Source organism: Schistocerca gregaria, chromosome 3, assembly GCF_023897955.1.
Source record: "Schistocerca gregaria isolate iqSchGreg1 chromosome 3, iqSchGreg1.2, whole genome shotgun sequence".
Taxonomy (NCBI): Eukaryota; Metazoa; Arthropoda; class Insecta; order Orthoptera; family Acrididae; genus Schistocerca; species Schistocerca gregaria.
The window spans coordinates 522,315,242-522,342,512 of record NC_064922.1 but is presented as its reverse complement, the minus strand read 5'-3'; the positions used below and the strand labels follow the sequence as shown (position 1 = coordinate 522,342,512).

General features: G+C 41.0%; 2 protein-coding genes across 2 annotated transcripts in view; both read left to right on the top strand.

Annotated features, from left to right (window-relative positions):
- The window catches only part of LOC126356355 (cuticle protein 16.5-like), an 82,277-nt gene extending 76,201 nt beyond the window's left edge, over positions 1–6,076 (top strand). The window contains exons 2-3 of the mRNA XM_050007340.1: positions 3,906–3,980; positions 5,755–6,076. Of these exons, the coding sequence (XP_049863297.1) occupies positions 3,969–3,980; positions 5,755–6,000 (258 nt within the window). The 5' untranslated portion in view covers positions 3,906–3,968 and the 3' untranslated portion in view covers positions 6,001–6,076. The remainder of the gene's footprint in view (positions 1–3,905; positions 3,981–5,754) is intronic.
- Positions 6,077–24,959: 18,883 nt separating this feature from the next.
- Positions 24,960–26,080, top strand: LOC126356352 (cuticle protein 16.5-like). The gene is made up of 2 exons (XM_050007338.1): positions 24,960–24,996; positions 25,759–26,080. Exons 1-2 carry the CDS (start codon positions 24,985–24,987, stop codon positions 26,002–26,004), a joined length of 258 nt encoding a protein of 85 aa, XP_049863295.1. The 5' UTR covers positions 24,960–24,984; the 3' UTR covers positions 26,005–26,080.
- The last annotated feature ends 1,191 nt before the right edge of the window (positions 26,081–27,271 follow it).

Genomic DNA, 27,271 nt, shown 5'->3' with positions numbered 1-27,271 from the left:
TGAATCGGCGGGGACGACCAGCCTTGTCATACATGCAACTCATCATGAATGACGTTGGATGTAACATATACGTTGAAATGAAGAGGGAGGCAGACAGAAGAGAGGAATGGCGCTCTGCTGCAAACCAACCTCAGGGTTGAACACCGAAAGAAAAGAAGAACAATTATACTTGGAGACTCATGTATTAAAACAACTCACGTTGCCTCATCGATACGCAATCACCTACTGTATTACTTGATGTCATCAAAACATTAAAATGAAAATTCGTCTTCAAGCTCCACCTTTTACGAAAATGCTGAAGACGCTGGAGCTTAGTGGCTACTGATATATGTGACAGAGCAAACGAATATAGAAAGTTATCAGTCGGAGTACTTTGCAATAGCTCAAAATCTCTAATGGACACACAGGTGAAAATGAAAGATGGCGAAACTGTGAAGCTGTGATGGCAGTTCGTGAGCTGTGCTTTATTGGATAAGAGCACTGCCCGAAAAAACGAAGTTTTTAATCTTCCAGAAAATCAAGAAGAACGTATACTCGGCTGCAGAGTGAAAGAAATAGTCTGAACTAAAGAGGTAATTTCACGACGATTAGCTACACAATACGGGCTGCATTGTGAAATGATAATCACTCTGTTTCACATCCGGCCACGCCTTAAACTTAACATGACAAATCAGATTAACCATGGCCGACCCTGCGTAACCGCGGGACGACGCGCGAGCGATAGATAGCCTGTTTCAGTCGGTAAAAACAAGCTCGAACAACCACATACTGAAAAACATATAACTCATGGTTGCTATTTATTGAGACTGTTGCATAAATCGTGTGCCTGATAGAGAATTCAACAAGCGAAATAAATTTAAAGAAGAAAACGAATGCGTGAAGAGAATAGATGCCGCGCTTTAAGGCTCATAGACGAGATAGCCCTGCTAGGTAAAAAACAGGATGTTCTACGGTTAACCTGCCAGTTCAGATACAGAAGATTCACAGCGTATAACACTGGTTAATCAACTTACGGAGTAGTAAAACTGGTGAGAGAAAAGTGGAAGACGCAAATGGGAGGTGCTCGCTAGGTAAACAGTTAACATGAAACCACCCAACTTCCTTCTACAAAGATCTGCTTGTGTAAAATACCACCTTAGCAATGAGAAACGCAACCTTAGCAGATAGTACGTCACGAGCACAGTGTTGTACAGATGCAAAACTCGGAGAGCCAGGAATTAATCAAGTGGGTAAATAATGTATGGAATGAGTAGTTAGTATGAAGGAAATTCAGGAGAAGACAACTGATTAGAAAACTTAGGATTAGAAATGAGAAATTATTGGACTGTTCGCAAATACATGCAGGAATTTTTAACTTACTACTGCAAATGTAAGTAAAGAGAGAGAACTGTAGGGGTACGTTAAGAACGTAATAGCCAGGGACTGGGAAGTCAGACAGTACTCAAGTACTAAATCTGTGGTTAAGTCAACTGTGATAATCCTTATAAACAGCCACAGGATGTAGAATATCGACAAGTTGCTAATACTATCTCGCTAGATGTACAATTATAGTATTTAGTCATATGGTGGGCTGGTTTCGCAACATGAGTCACATTTGTAGCTTTGGATAGGTTCTTACTAGAAAGCTGGTCATTAAAACAGAAAATCTTGGCCTTAGGGTTCTCGACTATTATTACCTGACACAACAGAATTTGAATTAAATAAAATTCAGTCCTGTGCGTACTTCGTGGAACACAGAGAGGAAAATATCATCAGCAACACGCGGGAAATCGAGCCGAATAATTTTTAATCTAGATTTCATCTCGGCCAGCGAATAATTCAGCGAAGTGATGCGATGACGTAAATTATACAGTCTGTATTGCTGACGGATTGCGCTAACATTAACTACGGTCGTATTTGCAGCTACTGCAATTCCCATGTTTCAGGTGAGGAAAAACTATATGCCAACCTTGTCACACATCACGAGTCACGATTCCCTACTAACTTGTTAGATGGAAGACAGCCCTATAATCTACCATCCTGTTAGAACACTGCTACAATCATTGGTACCTTCACGACTTATTGCCCGTTAGAGATTGCATTTTCCAACCGTCTGTACACCAACTTTGTTCGATACAAATATTTTGCCATGGGTATCCTTGAATCCTTGAAGACGTTGGTATATTAATGCCAAATATGAACTGACGAGAAACTGATTCGTAGAATCTACTTGTCGTATCAGATACATTAGAGTGAGGGTGACAAACCGCTATACTCAATTGTTATAAAGGCATTGAGATTGGGATGTACTCACTTTCTACATTTGCGACGAGCTTAGGCTGTTTCTGTAAGATGTAACTTGTTGTAACATCCTCTCAAATGTGTATAATTGCGATCCTTAAAAGTTGTCTACTATACGGTCAACTTCCATCATTTAATGGGTACAACGAAAAACAACCATAGTGAAATTTGCCACATTAGCTGTGTTGGTTGTACTTATTGGCAGGAGTTGATGACCTGCGATTGTTTCACTATGGTGGAGGTTCGTTCCATTATTTAAGTTTCACGCAAATGTTACTTACGAGCGGCTGCAATATTTGTGCACACTATTCGATTATGTGTGTAGTCACTCTTGTTCTGCCAGGTATTCTGCGACACTGGTTTATACTACTTAAGGTCTTTGAGTCTACCGGGGCTCAAACAGTGTAACTCCAAGAAGGCTGTAGAAACAGCATATCCTGCAAATTTGAAACACACAATGCTTTCCTTGTTCATTGATGATGGTTCTGTTCGGTGGTATGTTAAGAAAGAAAATACTGAGAAGGAAATAATGATGTGTAACTGCAGTCTGGGACTGTGAAAGTGATGACAATAAGAGAATTCCGAAATCCATTTTCTCTGTAGACTCGTGCCTTACAGCAGATAATCTTCCAGTATCTTGCAGGCTTGGCGAAATACATTTAAAATGTATATTTCATATTTTAATCGAGCCACGACTTTTGTGCTGTGGAACTCGCAGTTTTGATTCACTTGGTACAGACTAGTGTTTTCTATTTGATATAAAGATTCGTAACCGAAATTAGTTGAAAGATTCTCATCCATCCGGAATTGTCTTGCTTGCAAGAAGAATCTGCAACGATTGATCTGGTTGACAGTGGCGTAGGATCTATGTTTTCTGGAAACACTGATTTTGATGTGCAATGTAAAGAATCCGTTTCCTTTGCACTTTAATAATATGAGATTAATTTGATATCATCAATCATTATTTACATTACATTACATAATCAAATTAAATTAAATTGTTCTTGGCCTGATGCCTTGCATATCAAACATCGTGCCTGCACCGTAATACTTACTTCGATGAGAGCCATTTCTCATTTCCTTTACAAACTTACAATACTTTATTAAGAGTTTTTACAGCAAAGTATTCTGATTTATAGTGGAGAGGCCAATCATAGCACATTTTTTTATTAGCAGTAATCTAGAAATTGTTCATAGGAAAAGGAGTAGAGTTAGTGGTGAGAAGTTCACTCACTAAACACTACTGAATTATTTCAGATGTGAAAATATGTCCATTGCGTGTACTATGATTGTAAATAAAAAGTTGTTTTCAAGGGACAGTTGAATCAGGTCATGACATTACTTTTTGAGGGCACTACTCATGTCCCAAAGTGGGCATCGTTCATCAGGTATGTGGAAACTTTATGTCCACTGGTAGGTTTTAAAGTTCAGACGCCATGTACGCTTAAGGTCTGCTACACCCTGTATGTGACATCTCTCAGGGCCTCTGCCTCATAATGTGAATTACGAGAGTGACGTTCTCTACGAGGAGTGTGCTGGCAGTAGGTGCACCGCCGGACTCGGCTGTCCAGGGTCCGCTGCAAGAAGCAAGGCCGGGCGGACGGTGGCCGGGCGTGGCTCTGCAGGTATATAAACCCGGACCCTCCTCTGGTCAGCACAGTCTGCACCGCCGACACAACACACGCAACATGTACAAGCTGGTGAGTCGCAGGCGAGCCTCGTCTCCTGCTGGCTTCACTCGCTTTACTTCACTTCCATGCTACACTTAGCGATACTGGAAGGCGTACATTTCACTCGTCCCAAAAATTTCTTACCAAGTAGTGAAAACTTCTTTACCTATTTTGGTCACCGATTGTAAAATATGTTCCTTAAGTTCGCTATCAACTTCTTATTTATGTCGGAACAGCCCTTGCAAAGGTGTCAAATATATAAATGAAAATGAAGAGTTTCATTTTTAACGGGGCTTCACTCTTTCTCTTCTTCAGGAAAATACTTTTTGAGCGAACGCACTTTTCAGCGTCCGTTTCGTGTACAATCTAACTTTTGCGAGTATGTGTTTGAGTAGCCATGCTGTTTTATAACTTAAGGTCTCGCAACTGTTGCAACAAAGGCGGAACAGTTGACTAACGACGTAGTCACATACAGGCAAAACATGGATAGAAAACACATCTTGTTCACCCAGAAAAATTCTAACGTACAATCGTTACATTTAATGATTGCCAGACTGCATAACAACAAACTTGAGCGAAACGCTCATTAGTCTCACTCCTCATTTTGCAATAATTTTCGGAAATGATACGAAAAGTTAAATGGTAAAGAACACTGTTAACTCGATATTGCCCCTCTTTTTTTTAAAAAAAATTCACTAATCTCCCAGCATTTATCTAATATTTTTGTCTGTTATTATGTTTCAGTGCTTAAAAGTTTCTGACTAAATGTGAAAAGTGAACACATTGATACAAATGTCTCGGATCGCTGAGGCAGCAGTGTCATTTGTGTTTGTTTATTAGGATGTCACTTATCTGTAGCACTGCTTCAACGCCAGAGGTAGCAAAATTACTCCGTTGTGTATCACGAACATCTAAAGTGAAAATATTTTTCGGAGCTAATTTTCCTGAACTCCTCAGTTAATCTAATAATACAATCTACGCAGTGTATGGTTTTTTTGTAATAACAATACACTTCCCACTACCACTCGATTTTATTGATTTCCATTGGATTTTGTTTTTGGTTTTGTTCTTTTTACAATGGCAGCTGCAAAACTGGAATGAGGTTGGATCCAAATGTCGTTATAGTTATTTCTGAATCAGAGCCTAGTATTAAGCTTTTTGGTTATTTTTCGAAACAGAGGTTCGATGTAGTATGCTTACGCGATGTCGTCATGTGATAGTTGTATACTGCAGTGCAAAATCGTTACTTACATAGTAGATGAGACTCTTGGTAGTTGTGTTAGATACAGTCGATAAAACTTCATAAATATTTCACCCAAATAACAGCTGCATGAAATTAACTGGTGGAAGCTTCGAGAGGGCATCATTGTCCAGCATTGGTCCCTGACTTCAGCGTACTGTGCTGCGAGACGCAAATAGATTGTTAAATGTGAAGGTGCAAAATTTATTTCACGGGCATCATATCTTCGCATGGACAGATGCATCTGCCAGGAAGTTACAAATCAGCCAACTCTCCACTGCAGAATTAACATCCCTTCTGTAGATGCGACGTAAACTGATTAAACTTATCTGCATGATTCTTGCACTGTCGATCGTATTCGCTCAAGACAAAACATTTGCCCACATAGGACAGGGATTGGAAAGGAAATCTGGAGTGCCCACATCAGGGGAACGACCCCCTCTTATGATTTACTCTATTTAGGGAACAGAGGAAAAGATAAATCTGGCACATAAGAGAGGTGTCTGAATGCTTGACAACGATGTTGGAACACAGTGATGAGAGACGCGTGCTGTGTGCTTACAGGTGATCCTGCCCCTGCTGTTCGCCGCCGTGTCGGCCGGCTACCTGGGAGGCGTGGCCGTGGCGCCAGCGGCCGTTGCCGCCCCCGCCATCGCCGCCCCCGTGGCCTACGCCGCCCCCGCCATCGCCGCCGCCCCCGCCTTGGCCGTGGCCCCCGCTCTGCGCGCCGCCCCTCTGGCTCTCGCCGCCCCAGCCATCGCCGCTCCTCTGCCCTACGCAGCTGCGGCACCGATCCTCAAGATCCACTGAACGAGAGGATTACTGCAGACGTAGAACCATTTGTAAATGCATAAACAATACGAAATACAAAGCCAAACAAAACTAATTTATTCTGTGTTCTTATTTCACAATTTCTCCTTCTGGGATTCAGGGAAAATATACACACTGTTCTCTAATTTTACAACAAGACTATCTGAGCTACCACTTTCAATAAAATTAACTCTGAGGCTGAATTGCTGACTCAAGCCATTTCTCAAGTTTTAGACGAATGGATGATAATCATTCAAAAAGCCAGAATATTCCTTTAGCCATATTATTCACACTGGATGTTTACAAATCTGCCTCAGATTACATGAAAATCATTACCAAAACTGCAGACTTTCTAAATCACTATCGCACCATGTAACATATACATTTCACCGGTATTATTTCTTAGTTCAGTGTGATCTGGTACCGCACATGCAGTTTGAAGTATGGAAATATTTAATCTGTCCTAGCCCCAGTATTACCTAGCACTATAAAAGTAAGGCATGGATGTTCTTTTAAATGACTGTCGTTGCTCATAGCGCAACACAAAGCGCTGTTCAGAGTGGCAACATACAACACTCGTAAACTGATAGAGTATTTTGTAATTACCTCCAGCAATGCCGATTTATGTTTCCAGTGGTTTCACCTAAATCTCCAAAAATCCCTTGCAAGTAATAAGAATTCGAGTATTACCATAGTACCAGAAGTATCTGTCTCCTTAATCGTTATACATCAATAACCAGAGGACTTATAAAAAAACACGTATAATTATTTGACACCAACACAGAAACGAATGGTCTGTATTTTTCATTATTCCGTTTTCACAAAGGTATTTTGCCTTTAAAAGTTCGCTCTGATATTTCCACGCACTACACCTCACCATATTCCATCGTCCGTTGTCAGTTCTGATTCGCATTTATTCAGGTAAATTTCTTCCCCCCAACCCGTCTCCCCTCCACCTCCTACCCTCAAAGGAAGAAAAAACGCTCGTCTCCTTATTCTATCCATTTTTCTTTTATTCTAGGTAGTTCTCACGCCAAAGTGCAAATCACATAGTCAAATAGACTAAGAATACAGTCGAAACTACTTCATCAGCTGGAGGCTAACACTACTGTCATTATATCCCTCTGCCATTGGTTCTGATGATTGCTACAAAAAATCAGACATACCGGTATCCCTGTCATGTGCATTACATTTCCTTAGGACACCTCGAAACCATCCACTTCACAGGTAATTAGCGCTCTCAGTTACGCTTATTCTACTCTATTGATGACCGCGGAAGAACTAAGTACATCCATATGGCTCTCTTAACTCCGGTAACAGCTATGCTGCGAGAAGCTCAGACAAGCATCATTTGGTGAGTCGCAAAATGTTTGCAGTTAAAGGAAGGTGTCTTTGACCATCTACTCTCAACACTATGAACGTTTTCTGGGAGACTTATTGTCGCTGATAGTCTATTCCAAATATAACAACTAGCTGTTCTTTCTGAATGTGTATGAGGTACTGGTTGCGTTTTTTACGAATGATGCCATGGAGATACCTGATGATCAACTAGTGATCTTAATCCGTGTCTCTGTTTGAAAATAAGCAAAAGATGGGACGGTAATACGTCGAAATACTAATCCCTATTATCTTTTTATCACAAACATTGATGCTGGTGTCGTCCCCATAAGTGCAATGGCCACAGTATGGTTAATTAAAGTAGGAGGAATTTCTGCTCTGAAAACAAGTGCAGCAACTTCTTCATCCTAACGCAACAGAACAAACAGCACGCTGTGGTATTAGGGAGATCTACATAATATTTTACAATACTTCACATACTTTTCTTAATATATTGCTTGAATCATTTGAATAAGATACTTGTATATCCTCTGCTGCTTTCTCGGTTATCCTCTTATCTATAAACATTTTCACACACCAGATTACACTTAATGTTTATCTTTCGTTCCACCGCGACATGCAATTCAAAACTAGCATCACCACGTCATGAATTACGAACTTCCATGACTAGTACTACTTCATGATTAACGTTGGGATATTTTTATTATATACTTCTTTATTTCCTTCTTCTCTACTACCATCTCCAAGCTAACAGTTTTATCTAAATGGCCACACACACTATTTGTCTCATCTCCTTCTACTACTACTACTGCTACGACTTCTAACGCATAGCTACCTTCATCATATGACGAGTTACTCGCATTACTGACTTCTTCTCGTTCTTGCTTTGCCTCCTCCACGTCATTTTAAGGTAATTATTATTGCCACAGTCACTTTTCTCTTCTGCTGATTATCACTAAAACGAAGAATTGCGCACCAACTTCAGTTTACCAGTTAAAGTAGCTGCCTTTTTTCTCGGGAAACCGGCCTAATAAATCACTCCCTTCGTTCCATATACAAGATGATCCTTACCTATTTGTTTGACCTGCTTACTTAGTACATGTTTGCATTAATAGTAATTCTTTTCCGCCCCCACCCCTTTCACACCCTCCGTATTATGTCTGTATTTCTTTTGATTTCCAGATTTAACGGTCTCAATGATTTACTCGCTTTGGCAGCGGATGACTTGGACTTCGGTGAACACATACTTGTTCCTTTTCAATATGCAACATGTCATTGGGTGTGTCTAGCAAAATTCCATACTTCACCAGCAATCCTTTCCTTGTATATGCAAAAATTAATGTCAGCTGCTACTAACGTGAAATGTATCAGTGGGATACATTCATTTGTGAAAGTAAAGCAAATCTCCTCTTCAACGGATCTATTTTTGGTTCCCATGAAACTCACGACCGGCTCATTACACGCTGGGAAAGGTGAAGTATCCGCTTACTTCTATTTCGTTGATTAGTCGTGTCGAAAATAAATAATTGATTCAACTGCCTTTGAGATTCTTCTTTCCTGTTCTTCTTTTCCCATAAACACTTTGAACTGCATTGACTGCCAAAGTTGTATTTAAGAAATGCGTTTTTAAAATCGTTATTATGTTGGAGACACTCTTGGAATAGGCATGGTTTGAGCATTCTATGTGATCTCTATAATACAAATGTGTCCGTTATTGGACTTGAACCCTCCTGACTACCAAAGTCGTGACCGTTGTTCTTCCTAGTCCTGTTATTCCCATCTGTATGTTTCGCTTTATGATAATTATTAGGGCTAAAAGTATTATTATTATTATTATTATTATTATTATTATTATTATTAACATTGTGACTATGATATTGGTCATCATTCCATCCCCGTCTTTTTCTCATCTTCGAATAATTTTTATTAATATACCCATTGTTCTCATCATCCCTTTATCCAGCCTTCCTAAGGTACTGGATTTATTTCCATTCGCTTTACCTTCCATTCAGTTGGAGGTTCTCATTTCAGGTTTATCTTAATCTTTAATCAAATAATCTATCTGGACTAACAACTCAAATAGGGGCTGGACCTGCATCCACGCCTCGTAAGACTCGTAAGACCCTGATACTGATGTTTAATAGACCGTATAGTTTCAAGTTCCTCTATAGCACAGATTGAAGACTATCAGGCTGTATTTCGTCTCGAAGTCTCGCTTAAATTTTTGCTCCTCATGGTCGACGCTGCAATTTCTTGTTGTCAACCTCCACACACTTGCAAATAACTTAGACTAATGTGGTCTATATATTCTCCATCAACAATCGTAGACTCTTTCTGCCAGTGATTAATTAATATTCAGTTTCATCAAAACAAGTATATATTAACCTATTTTCTTACTCTAATTGTAATTAATTTAATAATGACTATATCAGCAACAAGGTGGTAATCTAGGGTAAGCACAATTATTAGGTGTTGGTATCAGACTGCCACTACAGATTTTCTCCTATTCTGTTTACTTGCGGGTTAGATTGCCTAAATACATCCTGGAGTCCTTGGTCACCACTTGCTGTAATGCAGAAAATATGAACGGTGTATAAGCATGCTAGTTAACACACGGATAAGGAATTAAACTATCAGTGGCAAACAGCTACGATCAGTGATTTACACGCCTCGTAATAAGACTCCACTAAAACCTAGAGATCTTAATTTTGTCAGGTTACCCTGTATCTGCGTAAAATTAGCAAATGTACGAAAGGAATCGAACAATGGCGTCTGGTTCACCCTATTTAGCAACACCTTAGTGGACAGAATTACTTGTAGTCGTCGGTTTTCCAGAGATAACGCTGTTATCTGAGAATGTTTGATGGAATTGTTGTGAAAATTTGAGGAGCGACGTGGTTCCCATCTGACAGTTATTTTAAGTAACTTCTTTGTTGAATATCACTAGTTACCTAAAGCACGTAGTCATTCTCAGGTGTTTCATTCGTGTAAAAATAAATAAAACAGAAATCACGATGATGGTGTATCCACATTCAACTTGCACATTCTCAAAAACAATGAGCAATGCTTAATAAACTACTCACTTACAATTACAGGCCATCTGATAGAAATGCGTCGTTCTTCAAATTTATCGACGCTGTCGAGACTGCCAAGAAGCAGTCAATTAAAGCAGAATTTGGTAAACTACCAGCGTACTTGATGAAACTTATTCGACTAGCTCTCCATGTAGAATTTTTATGGAGCACACATAACGAAATGTGATAATTGTGTGTTTCACTAACAGATTAATGAATCATAGCACATAAATTGTTGGGTAACAGTATAGGATATGAAGTGGAAGCACGTAAAACCTAATGACGCCAATGAAAATGATACTTTGTGGAAAAAAACGCTCATCGAGAGAGTATAAAGAAGAGCAGTGGAAATGATTGGAGCTTTGCCTTCCAGAATGCTAGTATCTCGGCTAGTAGATACATGAACAAAGACGTTAAACACGTTAAACAACTATAACACACACCACAAACTGGTTATCGGGGAAAGCGGAGAAAATATCATTTTCTATCCCTCACTAAATACCCGTTCAAATCATGTGGTGCAACACTCTTGAAGGTTCTCCTCTAGCAGTCTACGATTCAATCACAAATCAATTGCTTAAACGGTGACCTATAATGAAATCTGAGATGTGGTTCTTGTCGAAGTCGAAATGCCTTACTGCCATTAATATGCCTACTGACACTCACCAGTTAGTGATGAAATAACGGCATTATTGTACCTTAGTCTCTTCTCTTCGTTGAGTGAAACGAAAAGTTGTTTCCCTCTTGTAACGATGAGATTTAAAACAGCAGACGTTAAGCACTAAATCTTCGTACAACGGCTCTTCAATATACTGGTGGGAATTTTACGATGCACAATGCCTCCGGTGGACCCTAAATACGTTTATTCGTGTCACTCAACCAAACGCAATGACACAGTGAAGTACTCGGTGGGAAATATGTGAGGGATGAATGCGAGCGTGTGACAGCATCACACAGGTGCATCGAAATTACAGTTACAGCACAACCTGTGATGGTCAGCTCTCCTGTTCACTAACAAGAGTCATTTGTGTGTAACTTTATAAATACTATCCGAAGTAGTTTAATTTTTTACCACACTCCATTTTTCATTTGCAGCAGCAGTTATTCAAATAGTCATTCTGTTTTCGATATCGGTATTATCATACATGTCTGCTGATACAGTGAAGTTCTGTGATATTGTACGTTTAACATTTATAATCATCGTCTGCATATTCTCATTGAAATAAAAAAAGTTCATTATAGCAGATATGCAACTTCCCGTGCTTCACGTTCTAATTTACACCCATCACCATTAACAGCAGTTCAACCATTCTCGTATGGTGGAGAAAATCTCGTTTAACAAGCTACAATTGATTACTAATTTATATATTTCTGACAGTTTCAGTGTGGGGGCCATCTGCAGTGTATGGTAACTGAAGAAAACTTCACAAGCCAATACCGCTAGAAAAACTTTTTGTTGAATGACTGATTTCGACAGATATATTGTCCGTTGGTGTAGGAAGTCATTCAGTGTTACGTAAACTTTTCCAGTAACATGACGACCAGTGCAGATCGGCATGTCAAATTAAAATTACTATTTACAAACAGAAACATAACTGTATTACGCCGATTACAAATATACATGTTCGGCGCTATATAGCGACTGACAAAGAAGAGCTGTAAACACAACGACCACCTCGTACGGTCGCCAGATGGCACTGTGGCAGTTGACTCGTTCATCATCTTGCAGATAGCACAAAATATGGATATATAATTCGATACAGTTATTAGTAGCGAAGATTTTTAATTGCTTTGAAATATAATCCAAATCAGAGAAGTACAGAAATTTTATCAACAATTTAAGTGTGTAAAATTCATATATTTTGTAGGATTAAAATATTTATGTCATATATCAGTCAACAAAGAAATTACTGGGCTCGTAGAATGTTGAATGTAGAAAATATTTTAAAAAGAAAGTTATCTTCAAGGTAGGTGAGCATCAACAAGGTGGGTGCACAGTAACAAAACGTGCATTAAATTTCACACAAGTATTTCTTCATTTGAGTCATAAAACTATTTTGTAAAATTTCAGATAAAGTACTCCACAATACTAAACGCAGTATCGGTGTTTCGCTAGGTACTAAGTACACATTACAGATCTACAGAGGTGTACACTGTAATACACTGCCATCCGAGACAGCTGGACCGCCAAGTGTTGCAGGTCCTGCAGAGCACTCGAATGGAGGTCGTTGACTCTGCCTTGTGCGTGCCGTGAAGACACCGGGAGGCAGACGCCTGAGGGCCACTCTGTCACAGGACGACACGTCTGCCACCCGAAAACGTCTAGGGCCGCGTCCGCTTGAAGTAAATCAACTGTTGGGCTTCATGGTAGAGAGCGATGCCAGCCTTTAGGTGACAGCACGTATGTCATTCGATACTTCGTTTCGAAACGCAGCTACAGTCACTAAGAGTACGTTTCATATGCTACCATTATATATCGAACAGTGAAGCGGGAGAATGAAAAGTGATGCGATCTTCAAACTTATTTTATATAGAAACAGTACATTTCTAGACATCGGTTCCTTCCCAAAACTTCACCTAAGCTACAAAATCCCTCTTAGAATTCCTAGAAGCCTGTAATACTAATTTCGAAATACCCTGTATATTTTGAACAGTAAAGGTACTATAACATTTCTTTGTTGCACTCCGGAAGATACTTTTACTTGTTGGAACATCTCTCCTTTAAGAACGACAGACTATCTTCTGTTAATTAGCTGTACAAGGGCTGTTTCCATGCCGCCTCAGTAAATCATATACATATTCGTCCGACTAAGACATCTGCCTGAAATGGATATGTTCGCAAACACGTATACCTATAGTATTGCAATGTAGTATTAATCCTCTCCGTAGTTCTTTGCCCATAGGCCAACTAAATAAGTTTTCGTGTTTTTCGTTTCTAATTCATACCTTTCGTGCCTCTTTTTATTCTTTGAAATAAACTAGTAAGAATTATACCAATGATTTACGTTAACCTGATTACTATATGCAGATCATTTGGCTTTAATTTCATTCAGTTTATTATTATCTTTGATATTGTTTTTAACTTATTAAAAAAATGTTCAAATGTGTGTGAAATCTTATGCGAATTAACTGCTATGGTCATCAGTCCCTAAGCTTACACACTACTTAACCTAAATTATACTAAGGACGAAACCACACACCCATGCTCGAGGGAGGACTCGAACCTCCGCCAGGACCAGCCGCACATCCATGACTGCATTGCCCAAGACCGCTCGGCTAATCCCGCGCTGCTTTTAACTTATTTCAAGCAGCATCTCCAAGTGGGAGGGAGCTAGTTAGTGAATACTAAAGCATTCCTCAAATTTTCTTTCTTTTCTTTCTTCTTATTTCTCCTTATTTCATTTTTCTTTTTACTTTCAGTTTTGTATGGGTTTACAGAAATACCTCTTAATTTTCGGATATTATTGTAACAAGTCAGGAAACTACTTATCCTTTTTAAGCGTCCACATCAAATGTGGTTTATTTTAAAAAAAAATAGCCACATACAGACAAGGCGTCCTTGCGTACATAAGCACATGTTCCCAGAAACGTATTACTCAGCTGGCGTATCCACAAGAGAATAAATAAAAATGTATTAATTTGCCAACGTCACTTTGACTCTAAATGAAAAAGACCTGACCAAAGATGTCCAGGTTACGATATGTTGTAGCGCAAATTAGATTCATAAGTAGCGCAGGTAGTAGAGCAACAAAATATAGATACACCATAAAAAATTATAGCTGCTATTGTCGATTAGAACAGGAGATATCAGACGTAAAAGTTACATGAGGATGCTGTAAGTCAGAATTATTTATTACAAAAATTGATTGTTTGGGACAAGTAGTCAATATCATGCCATGAAACTTCCTATACCAGAGTTTATTTTCTTGACTACACTATCGGAGTCAAAAAGTTTGCAAGTCAGCAAAAAGAGCCTGGTCCATGCATAGACAGTTTTCGCAGTGTGCACATTTGAAGAAAGCAATTTGGTCACAGATCTCACGGAAACTCTTTTCCGTTAATATTTCTTCGAAGCAATACTTGAAGAGTGTTAGTGCTGTTAGCAAAAGACTCTCGCATCAGTCGTCTGATGCCATAGCCCATTATCACAAAATTTCACTGCATCGCCCTTCACTGAAGCGATCGTCGTACGTCCCACTTTGATTTCAGCCGTTATTTCACGCATTGTTGCTTGTCTGTTAGTACTGACTACACGAACGCCACTGCTCTCCAATGTTATGTGAAGGTCTGAAATTTGGTATTCTCGGTACACTATTAACATTGTGGATTCAGGATACTGGATTCCTTAACGATATCCGAAACAAAATGTTCCATGCGCCTAGCTCCAGGAACCATTCCGGGTTCAAAGTTACTTAATTTGCATCATGATGCCACAATCACGTTGGAATCCTTTTCACAGAAATCAGCTGAGTACAAATGACAGCTTCGCCAACGAAGTGGCTTCTCATACATCGAGTACGCGACACTAGCGGCACCTTTACATTTACATATCGCTATCTCATGACTTCTGTTACCTGAGTGTACGAAACCATTTTGGAATCACCATGAGGCCACTTTTAACACTGTACAGATTACTAAATTCAGCCGCAGCAATATCTGATAGTATCCCGCTCCACTGCCTGCGAGATGCCATTGTCACTTAATGCGTTTTATGCGAGCATCTCTCGTTCCACCAAACACTGCACCTTCTCGCTTCCTCCTGAATCTTTTCTTTTTTCATCTATAACGATATACATACCTCATTTACAAAATTATGGTACTGTTCACTATCGTATCCACACCGTTGCAGCATACACGTGGCTGTAATTCTACCCTTAATGAGTTGAGGTGACACGACACGTAACATACTGTGCAGTATTACTTTGGCTATTTAAAGAGCCTGCTGCTCGCTTCTATTACTGGCACACTCTTAGAAATTGGGTATAATTTCTTCTCTCTATTTCGTGGTGTGGGTTCCTGTAGTCATGTCCTAGTTCATGAACCACGGGCAACGTATGAGTGGCCAAGTAAGTGGTTCTGACAGTCGGGACACCAGTTACTTTGGAATAAGGCTGGGCATCTCGGACATATTCTGAGTCGTGGTCACCTTTGTGTTCATACGGCAAAGACTACCAAATCCACCGGTTGGTCCCTCAACCGTTAGAGGTAAAACCCAATGGGACACGGGGCAAGTAAGGCTAACAACCTGCTTCCCCGATACTTTAAATATGATGCTGGCAACAATCAGAGCAAAATGCCTCGGACCTTTGGAGGTGACGGAGTCCCACCTCTAACTGACAAACCATGGACTCCTAAGATACGACTTGGCAAACAAATGGTAATGTCTCGGTCGGGCACACAGTTTTAATCTGCCAGGAAGTTTCATATCAGCGCACACTCCGCTGCAGATTGAGTATCTCATTCTGGAAACATCCTCCAGGCTGTGGCTAAGCCATGTCTCCGCAATATCCTTTCTTTCAGGAGTGCTAGTTCTGCAAGGTTCGCAGGAGAGCTTCTGTAAAGTTTGGAAGGTAGGAGACGGATACTGGCAGAAGTAAAGCTGTGAGTACCGGGCGTGAGTCGTGCTTCGGTAGCTCAGATGGTAGAGCACTTGCCCGTGAAAGGCAAAGGTCCCGAGTTCGAGTCTCGGTCGGGCACACAGTTTTAAGCTGCCAGGAAGTTTCAAATGGTAATGAGATGGGCAGCTATAAATATCAATGGGGGCTACTCTGGGAAGAAGGTAGAGCTGGCAGAGGCTGCAAGTAAGATGGAGCTGGACGTTTTAGCTGTTAGTGACATTCGGGTAAGGGGTGAGAAAGAAGAGGAAGTGGGAGAATACAAGGTCTACCTGTCAGGAGCCAAAGCAGGAATAGCACAATGGGGTGTAGGGCTTTACATCAGGAAAGAAATGGAACCCAGCGTAGTTGCAGTGAGGATAGATTTGATAGTGTCTAGCAAGAAAATTAGAATTGTGTCAGTATATTCGCATTGTGAAGGGACAGATCAAGATATGATGGATAGTTTTTATGAGGCACTCAGTGATGTAGTTGTTAGAGTAAAGGACAAGGACAGTGTTCTTCTCAAGGGTGATTTTAATGCCAGGATTGGAAATCGAACAGAAGGGTATGAAAAGGTTATGGGTAAATTTGGAGAGGATATGGAGGCCAACAGGAACGGGAAACAACTCTTGGATTTCTTTGCCAGTATGAACTTAATAATCACAAACCCCTTTCTTAAACATAAGAACATTCACCGGTATACCTGGGAAGACAAGGGAACCATTCGTCATTGACTATATAATAACAGATCAGGAACTCAGGAAGGCTGTGAGTGACACACGTGTATAAGGGGGCTTCTTTGATGACACTGATCGTTATTTAATCTGCAGTGAAATTGGGATTGTGAGGCCGAAAGTGCAGGAGGTCAGGTTCATATGTAGGAGGATAAGAGTAGAGAAACTTCAGGATAAGGAAAACAGGCACAAGTACACAACAGCGATCTCAGAAAGGTACCAGTTAGTTGAATGTAGTCAATTACAGTCATTGGAAAAGGAATGGACAAGGTACGTGGACACAGTACTAGAAGTGGCTAAAGAATGTCTTGGAACAGTAGTGTGTAAAAGTAGGATGAAGCAAACAGCTTGGTGGAATGACACAGTCAAGGCAGCGTGTAAAAGGAAAAAGAAGGCGTATCAAAAATGGCTACATACTAGAACTCAGGTAGACAGAGAAAGTTATGTTGAAAAAAGAAACAAAGCCAAACAGATAATTGCAGCATCCAAGAAAAAATCTTGGGAAGACTTTGGAAACAGGTTGGAGGCTATGGTTCAAGCTGCTGGAAAACCATTCTGGAGTGTAATTAGCAGTCTTCGAAAGTGAGGTAAGAAGGAAATGACAAGTATTTTGGACAGGTCTGGAAAACTGCTGGTGAATCCTGTGGATGCCTTGGGTAGATGGATGGAACATTCTGAAGAGTTGCTCAATGTAGGTGAAAATACGATCAGCAATGTTTCAGATTTCGAGTTAGAATGGTGTAGGAATGATGATGGAAATAGGATCACATTTGAGGAAGTGGAGAAAATGGTCAATAGTTTGCAGTGCAATAAAGCAGCTGGGGTGGATGAAATTAAGTCGGAACTCATCAAATACAGTGGAATGTCAGGTCTTAAATGGCTACAGAGGATAATTGAAATGGCCTGGGAGTCGGGACAGGTTCCATCAGACTGGACAAAAGCAGTAATCACACCAATATTTAAACTTGGAAACAGAAAAGATTGTAACAACTACAGAGGTATCTCGTTAATCAGCGTTGTGGGTAAAATCTTCTCAGGTATTGTTGAAAGGAAAGTGCGAGTATTAGTTGAGGACCAATTGGATGAAAATCAGTGTGCCTTTAGGCCTCTTAGAGGTTGTCAGGACCAGATCTTTAGCTTACGGCAAATAATGGAGAAGTGTTATGTGTGGAACAGGGAACTGTATCTATGTTTTATAGATCTAGAAAAGGCTTATGACCGGGTTCCTAGGAGGACGTTATTGTCTGTCCTACGAGATTATGGAATAGGAGGCAAACTTTTGCAAGCAATTAAAGGTCTTTACATGGATAGTCAGGCAGCAGTTAGAGTTGATGGTAAATTGAGTTCATGGTTCAGAGTAGTTTCAGGGGTAAGACAAGGCTGCAACCTGTCTCCACTGTTGTTCATATTATTTATGGATCATATGTTGAAAACAATAGACTGGCTGGGTGAGATTAAGATATGTGAACACAAAGTAAGCAGTCTTGCATATGCGGATGACTTAGTTGTGATGGCAGATTTGATTGAAAGTTTGCAAAGTAATATTTCAGAGCTAGATCAGAAATGTAAGGACTATGGTATGAAGATTAGCATCTCCAAAACAACAGTAATGTCAGTGGGAAGGAAATATAAACGAATTGAGTGTCAAATAGGAGGAACAAAGTTAGAAAAGGTGGACGGCTTCAAGTACTTAGGATGCATATTTTCACAGGATGGCAACATAGTAAAAGAACTGGAAGCGAGGTGTAGCGAAGCTAATGCAGTGAGCGCTCAGCTACCATCTACTCTCTTCTGCAAGAAGGAAGTCAGCACCAAGACTAAGTTATCTGTGCACCGTTCATTCTTTCGACCAACTTTGTTGTATGGGAGCGAAAGCTGGCTTGATTCAGGTTGCCTTATCCATAAGGTTGAGGTTAGGGATATGAAAGTAGTTATGACGATTGCACGTACTAGAACATGGGAACAATGGCAGGAGGATGTGCACAATGAGGAAATGGAAGAAAAACTGGGAATGAACTCTGTAGATGTAGCAGTCAGGGCGAACAGGCTTAGATGGTGGGGTCATGTTACACTCATGGGAGAAACAAGGTTACCCAAGAGACTCTTGGGTTCAGCAATAGTGGGTAGGAGGAGTCGGGGTAGACCAAGGAGAAGATACCTGGATTCAGTTAAGAATGATTTTGAAGTAATAGGCTTAACATCAGAAAAGGCACCAATGTTAGCACTCAAAAGGGGATCACGGAGAAATTTTATAAGGGGGGCTATGATCAAGACTGAACGCTGAAAGGCATAATCAGTCTTAAATGATGATGATGATGATGATAATGATGATGGTGATGATTTCTATATACTCTACTTTGTGTTGTATTGTATTGCATGGAACTTGGGACCCAGAACCGACGGAGAGGCTTCGTCCCCGCCGTAGCCCTCAGTGGTACACAACCCCACAACAGGCTACAGCAGTCCACTCACCCCACCGCCACCCCACACCGAACTCAGGATTATTGTGCGGTTCGGCCCCCAGCCGTCCCCCATGTGGACGTCTCACACCAGACGAGTGTACCCCAGTGTTCGCGTGTTAGAGTAATTATGGTGCACGTGTACGTGGAGAAAGTGTTCGCGGAGCAATATCCGACATGTGTAACTGACGTGGAATAAGGGGAACCGCTAGGCGCTTCAGTCTGGAACCGTACGAATCCTGCCTTGGGCATGGATGTGTGTGATGTCCTTAGGTTAGTTTGGTTTAAGTAGTTCTAAGCTCTACACGAGTGATGACCTCTGGTGTTAAGTCCCGTAGTGCTTAGAGCCATTTGAACCATTTTTAAGGGGAACCAGCTCGCGTTCGCCGAGGCAGATGGATACCCGCCTTAAAACCATCCATTCACAGGCCGGCACACCAAATCTCGACATTTTTCTGCTCTGCAATTCGTTCCAGGGACCTGTTAACAAGGTTGACAACGACATACAAATGTGTCAGCTTATATTTTGGTGACATGGCTTAAAGCCGTAATATCACTTGATAATAGCCTAAGGCCGAAATTGCAATAGTATGTAGTAGAAACTTATAACAGTCACTGGTGTAAAGAAGATGCCCTTCAAAAAGTGTTTTGTGAATGTGAATCTCACCTACAACAAGTGATACAAAAACAGTTACTGTATTATATGATGCCATTAAACCATTAAAATGAAAATTCGTCTTCAAGCTCCACCTTTTTCGAAAATGCTGAAGACGTCGGAGATTAGTGGGTACTAATACACGTCACATGGTAGGCAAATGGGGAAAGTTATCAGTAGGAGCACTTTGCAACAGCTTCAAATCTCTAATAGATACACAGGAAAAATTGAAAAATGGCGAAACTGTGAAGCTGTGATGGCTGGTCGTGAGGGGTGACTCATCTGATAAGAGGAATGCCCTCGGAAAACCAATTTTCGAATCTGAATACCCGCCTGCTATACACATTTCAATCTTCTGGAAAATCCAAAAGAACGTATACTCTGCTGCAGAGTAAAGATTTAGTCTGAACTATAGAGCTAATTCCACAACGATTAGCTGCACTAGAGGGCTTTATTGTGAAATAATAATCAGCCTCTTACAGTCGGTAACAACAAGCTAGAACAACCACATACTGAAAAACATATAACTCATGGTTGCAATTTGTGGAGACTGCTGCCTAAATCGTGTGTCTGATAGGGACTGCAACAAGTGAAAATAAATTTCAACATGAAAATGAATGCGTGAAGCGAATAGATGCACGTTCTATGGCTCGTAAATGACATAGCTGTGCTGGATAAAATACAACGATATACTACAGTTCGGGTGCCAGCTGAGATACAGAAGATTCACAGAGTAGTACACACGTTAAGGAACAACAAGGAATAGACGAAAATAATCTACTTATATAGTGGTAAAACTGGTGAAAGCAAAGTCGAAGACGCAAATGAGATGTGCTCGGAAGCTAGACGGTTAACATGGATTTACCCAACTTCCTTCGACAAAGAAGCTCTGCTTGTATAAAATACCACATTAGCTTTGAGAAAACAACCTTGGCAGATAGTACGTCACGTGCACAATGTTGTGCAGATGCAAAACTCGGAGAAACAGGAATTAATCAAGTGCGTAAATAATGTACCGAATGAGTAGTTACTATGAAAGAAATTTGGGAGAAGACATCTGATTATAAAACTTACTATTAGATGTGAGAGATTATTGGATTGTTCCCAAACACATGCAGGAGATTTTAACTTACTAATGCAAATGTAAGTAAAGAGAAACCACTGTAGGGGCACATAAAGAACAGAATATCAAGGGGACTGGGAAGTGGGACAGCACTCAAGTACTAAATCTGTGGGTAAGTCAACTGTGATAATCCTTATAAACAGTGATAATCCTTATTAAAAGCCACAGGATGCAAAATAACGAAAAGTTGCTAATACTACCTCGCCAGATGTACAATTCGAGCACTTAGGCATACGAGGGAGCACATGTTTCTCAAGAGGCGTCACATTTGTAGGCTTGGATCAATTCTTACTAGAAAACTGGTCATTACAACACAAAAACTCGGCCAAAGGGTTCTCGACTAATAATAGCTGCCACAACAGAATTTGAATTCAATAAAATTCAATTCAGTCGAAGATGGTATTCAGCAATAATCACCCTTCCACTTCCCCGTGATGTGCGTACTTCGTAGAACAAAGAGAGGAAAATATCAACAGCAACACGCGGGAAATCGATCGGAATAATTTTTAATATACATTTTCTCTCTGTCAGTGATTGATTCAGCAAAGTGCTGCGAAGACGGGAATTTCTCAGTCTGCCTTGTTGACGGATTGCGCTGATATCTATATTCACATACATACTCCGCAATGCACCATACGGTGCGTTGCGGAGGGTACCTCGTACCACAACTAGCATCTTCTCTGCCTGTTCCACTCCCAAACAGAACGAGGGGAAAATGACTGCCTATATGCCTCTTTACGAGCCCTAATCTCTCTTATCTTATCTTTGTGGTCTTTCCGCGAAATGTAAGTTGACGGCAGTAAAATTGTACTGCAGTCAGCTTCAAATGCTGGTTCTCTAAATTTCCTCAGTAGCGGATCACGAAAAGAACGCCTCCTTTCCTCTAGAAACTCCAACCCGAGTTCCTGAAGCATTTCCGTAACATTCGCGTGATGATCAAACCTACCAGTAACAAATCTAGCAGCCCGCCTCTGAATTGCTTCTACGAGTATGTCCTCCCTCAATCCGACCTGATAGGGATCCCAAACGCTCGAGCAGTACTCAAGGATAGGTCGTATTAGTGTTTTATAAGCGGTCTCCTTTACAGATGAACCACATCTTCCCAAAATTCTACCAATGAACCGAAGACGACCATCCGCCTTCCCCACAACTGCCATTACACGCTTGCCCCACTTCATATCGTTCTGCAATGTTACGCCCAAATATTTAATTGACATGACTGTGTCAAGCGCTACACTACTAATGGAGTATTCAAACAGGATTATTTTTCCTATTCATCTGCATTTATTTATATTTTCTATATTTAGAGTTAGCTGCCATTCTTTACACCAATCACAAATCCTGTCCAAGTCATCTTGTATCCTCCTACAGTCACTCAACGACGATACCATCCCGTACACCACAGCATCATCAGTAAACAGCCGCACATTGTTATCCACCCGATCCAAAAGATCATTTATGTAGATAGAAAACAACAGCGGACCTACCACACTTCCCTGGGGCACTCCAGATGATACCCTCACCTCCGATGAACACTCACCATTGAGGACACCGTACTGGGTTCTATCACTTAGTTAGTCTTCCAGCCACTCACATACTTGGGACTGTGGTCGTATTTTCAGCTGCCGCAATCTTAATGTTTCAGGTGATGAAAAACTATATGCCATCCTTGCCTCAAATTAAGAGCCACGATTCCCTCCTAGCTTGTGAGATGGAAACTGCCTTACATTCTGCCATCCTGTTTGAACGTTGATACAATCAAATGGCTCTGAGCACCATGGGACTTAACATCTTAGGTCATCAGTCCCCTAGAACTTAGACCTACGTAACCTAAGTAACCTAAGGACATCACGCACATCCATGCTCCAGGTAGGATTCGAACCTGCGACCGTAGCGGTCAGGCGGTTCCAGACTGAAGCGCCTAGAATCGCACTGCCACACCGGCCGGCGTCGATACAATCACTGGAACCTTCACCACTTGTTTCCCGCTAGAGATTGCATTTTCCAAACGTCTGTACACCAACTCTGTTCAATACAAAAGCCTGTGAATACCTGTACAACAGATATACTCACCGCTTAATTGAAAATGAAGGCCCTGGCTCGTGACCAGAGTGATTGTCGGATGTCACTGAAAATAATATCTTTCTATGGTCATCCTTGAATACGTTGGTGAATGAAACACCAGTATGAGCTGACGAGAAACTGATTCGTAGACTGTGCTTGTCATATCAGAGATATTAGAGTGAGGGTGACAAACCGTTATGCCCAATTGTTATAAAAGCATTGAGTCCGCGATGTAGTCACTTCCTACACTTGCGACGTGTCTTAGGCTGTTTCTGTAGGATATAACTTGTAATATCCTCTTATATGTGTGTAATTGCGATCCTTAAAAGTTGTCTACTATATGGCCAACTCCCATCATTTAAAGAGGGACAACGTAAACCAACTATAGCGAAATTTCCCGCTTTCGTTGGTGTTTCGTTGTACTTATTAGCAGACGTTGATGACCTGCGATTGTTCCCTTTTACTGGAAGTTCGTTCCATGATTTCAGTTTCACACATCTGTTACTTACGAGCTGCTGCAATATTTGTGTACACTAATAGATTATTTGTACAGTCACTCCTCTTCCGCCTGGTATTCTGCTACTCTGGTTTGTATCACTTAAGGTCTCTGAGTCTAGTGGGGCTCGATCGATGAAACTCCAAGAAGGCTGTGGAGACAGGAAAGCCTGCAAGTTTGAAACACCCAATGCTCTCCTTGTTCATTGTTGATGGTTCTGCTCTGTGGTCTGTTAAGTAAGAAGGCTGCCATGAAAATACTGAGAAGGAATTAATGATGAATAACTGCAGTCAGGGTTTGTGCCAGAGAAGACAATAAGAGAATTCCGAACTTCATTTTTTTCTGCACATGAGTGCCTTATAGCAGGTAATCCTGTAGTATCTTGCAGACTTGTCGAAACACGTTTGAAATCTATATTTCGTGTTTCAATCGAGCCACGACGATTGTGATGTGGAGGTCGCAGTTTTTGATTCACTTGGGACAGACTCGTGTTTTCTGTTTGGTACAAATATTCGTATTGGAAATGAGTAGAGAAGTTCTCATCCATCTGGAATTGTCTTGCGTTCAAGAAGAATTTGATACGATTTGTCTGGTTGACAATGGCGTAAGAGGCATGTTTTCTGAAAACACTGATTTTGATGTTCTATGTAAAGATTCCGTATCCTCCCCACCGTAATAATATGAGATTAATTTTATATAATCAATCGTTGTTTACATTTCATTACTTCATCAAACTAAATGAAATTGTGCTTACACTGATACCTCGTATACCAAAGATGGTGCCTTCAGCGTAATACTTACTTCGATGAGAGCCATTTCTCATTTCCTTCACAAACTTGCAATACTTTATTAAGAGTTATTACAGCAAAGTATTCTGAATTATAGTGGAGAGCCCCATCATAGCACATTGTTTTCATTAGCCGTAATCTAGAAATTGTTCTTGGGATAAAGGAGTAGAGTGAGTGGTGAGAATTTCACTCACTAAACATTACTGAATAATTTCTGAATAAAAATATATCCATTGCATGTAGTATGATTGTAAGTATAAAGTTGTCCTTCAAGGGACAGATAGATTAAGTCATGACATTACTTTTTTGGGGGCACTACTCGTATTGCAAAGTGTGCATCTTTCATCAGGGCCATAGTATGTGGAACTATTATGTTCAGTGGTAAGTTTTAACGTTCAGACAGCATATACGCTTAAGGTCTGGGACACCCTGTATGTGACATCTCTCACGGCCTCTGCCTTATAATATGAATAACGAGAGTGACGTTCTCTACGAGAAGTGTGCGGCCAGTAGGTGCACCGCCGGACTCGGCTGTCCAGGGTCCGCTGCAAGAAGCAAGGCCGGGCGGACGGTCGCCGGGCGTGGCTCTGCAGGTATATAAACCCGGACCCTCCTCTGGTCTGCTCAGTCTGCTGCGCCGACACAACACAAGCAACATGTACAAGCTGGTGAGTCGCCGGGGAGAGTCGTCTCCAGCTAGCCTCATTTGTTTTACTTCACTTCCATGCTACACTTAGAGATACTGGGAGTACATACCACTCATTCCAAAAATTTCTTACCTGGCAGTGAAATCTTCGCTACCTATTTTGGTCACCGATTGTAAATTATATTGTTTAAGATCGCTGTCTGCATCTTATTTGTCAGAAGTGCCCCTGAAAAGGTGTCAAATAGATAAATATAAATGAAGAGTTTCGTCTTTAACAGTGCTTGACTTTATCTCTGTTTCAGGGACTTACTTTCTCAGAGATCGTGGGTTTCAACGTCCGTCTAGTGTGCAATCTAACATGTGCGAGTATGTGTTTTAGTCGCCACGTTGTTTTATAATTTAACGTCTCCCCAACTGTTGCAACCTAGGCGGAATAGTTGACTGACGACGTTGTCACACACAGAGAAAACATAGATTGAAAATACATCCAGCAAAATTCTAACATACAATCGTTACATTTACTGATTGCCAGAATGCATAAGAACACATCTTGAAGCAATCGCTCACTAGTCTTCCAATGTCTCAAGACAAAACACTTGCCCACATAGGACAAGGATTGGAAAGGAAACCTGGGATGTCCACATTACGGGAACGATCCCTTCTTAGGCTTTACTCTAATTAGCGAACAGAGGAAAAGATAAATCTCGCGCATAAGAGAGGTGTCTGAATGCTTGAGAACGATGTTGGAACACAACGATGAGAGACGCGTGCTGTGTGCTTACAGGTGATCCTGCCCCTGCTGTTCGCCGCCGTGTCGGCCGGCTACCTGGGAGGCGTGGCCGTGGCGCCAGCGGCCGTCGCCGCCCCCGCCATCGCCGCCCCAGTCGCCTACGCCGCCCCCGCCATCGCCGCCGCCCCCGCCTTGGCCGTGGCCCCCGCTCTGCGCGCCGCCCCTCTGGCTGTCGCCGCCCCAGCCATCGCCGCTCCTCTGCCCTACGCAGCTGCGGCACCGATCCTCAAGATCCACTGAACGACAGGATTACCGCAGTCGTAGAACCATTTGTAAATACATAAACAATACGAAATACAAAACCAAACAAATCTAATTTATTTTTTGTTCTTTTTCACAACTTTTCCTAAATATCGTCCTTCTTGGCTACAGGGAAAATATACATACTGTAGTCTAATTTTACAACAAGACAATCTGAGCTACCACTTTCAAAAATAATTAACTCTGAGGCTGAATAGCTGGCTCAAGCCATTTCTCATGTTGTAGACGAATGGGTCATAATCATTCAAAAAGCTAGAATATTCCTTTAGCAATATTATTCGTTATACATAAATTACTAGAGGTCATATGCAAAACACGTATAATTGTTTAACACCAACACAGAAACGAAAGTATTATATTTTTCATTATTCCACTTTTACAAAGGTATTTGTCTTTAAAAGTTCCCTCTGTTATCTTCCACGCACTACACCCCACCTCACCAACCCAAGCCGCTGACCTTAGAGGGAGAAAAATCGCAGCTCTTCTCCTTTTGCTATCCCTATTGCTTTTATTCTCTCTTTATTTTCTATGTATGTTTCTTTTATTCTAAATAGGTCTCATACGACACGGCAAATCACACAGTCAAATGGCCTAAGTATACTGTCGAAACTACTTCAACAGCTACATGCTAACACTCCTGTCATTATGGCCCCCTGCTATTGGTTCTACTGCTTACTCCCAAAAATCAGACTTACCAGTAACCCTGTCATGTGCATTCCATTTCTTTAGGACACCGTGAAACCATCCATTTCACAGTTAATTAGCGCTCTCAGTTACGGTTATTCCACTCTATCGATGACTGCGGAACAACTAAGTACATCCATCTGACTCTCTTAACGCCGGAAACAGCTATGCTGCGAAAAGCTCAGAGAAGCATCATCCAGTAAGTCGCACATTGTTTGCAGTTATAGGGAGGTGTGTTTGATCATCTACTCTCAACACCATAAATGTTCTCTCGATGACTTATTCTCGCTGATAGTCTATTCAAAATATAACAACTAGCTGTTCATTGTGAATGTGTGTGAGGCACTGGCTGTGATTTTTATGAATGGCAGCCTGGAGTGAACTGATGGTCTACTAGTGATCTTAATCCGTATCTCTGGTTGAAAATAAGCAAACGATGGGACGGTAATACGTCGAACTACTAATCCCCGTTATCCTTTTATCACATCCATTGATACTGGTGTCGTCCCCATAAGTGCAATGGCTACAATATGGTTAATTAAAGTAAGAGGAATTTCTGCCC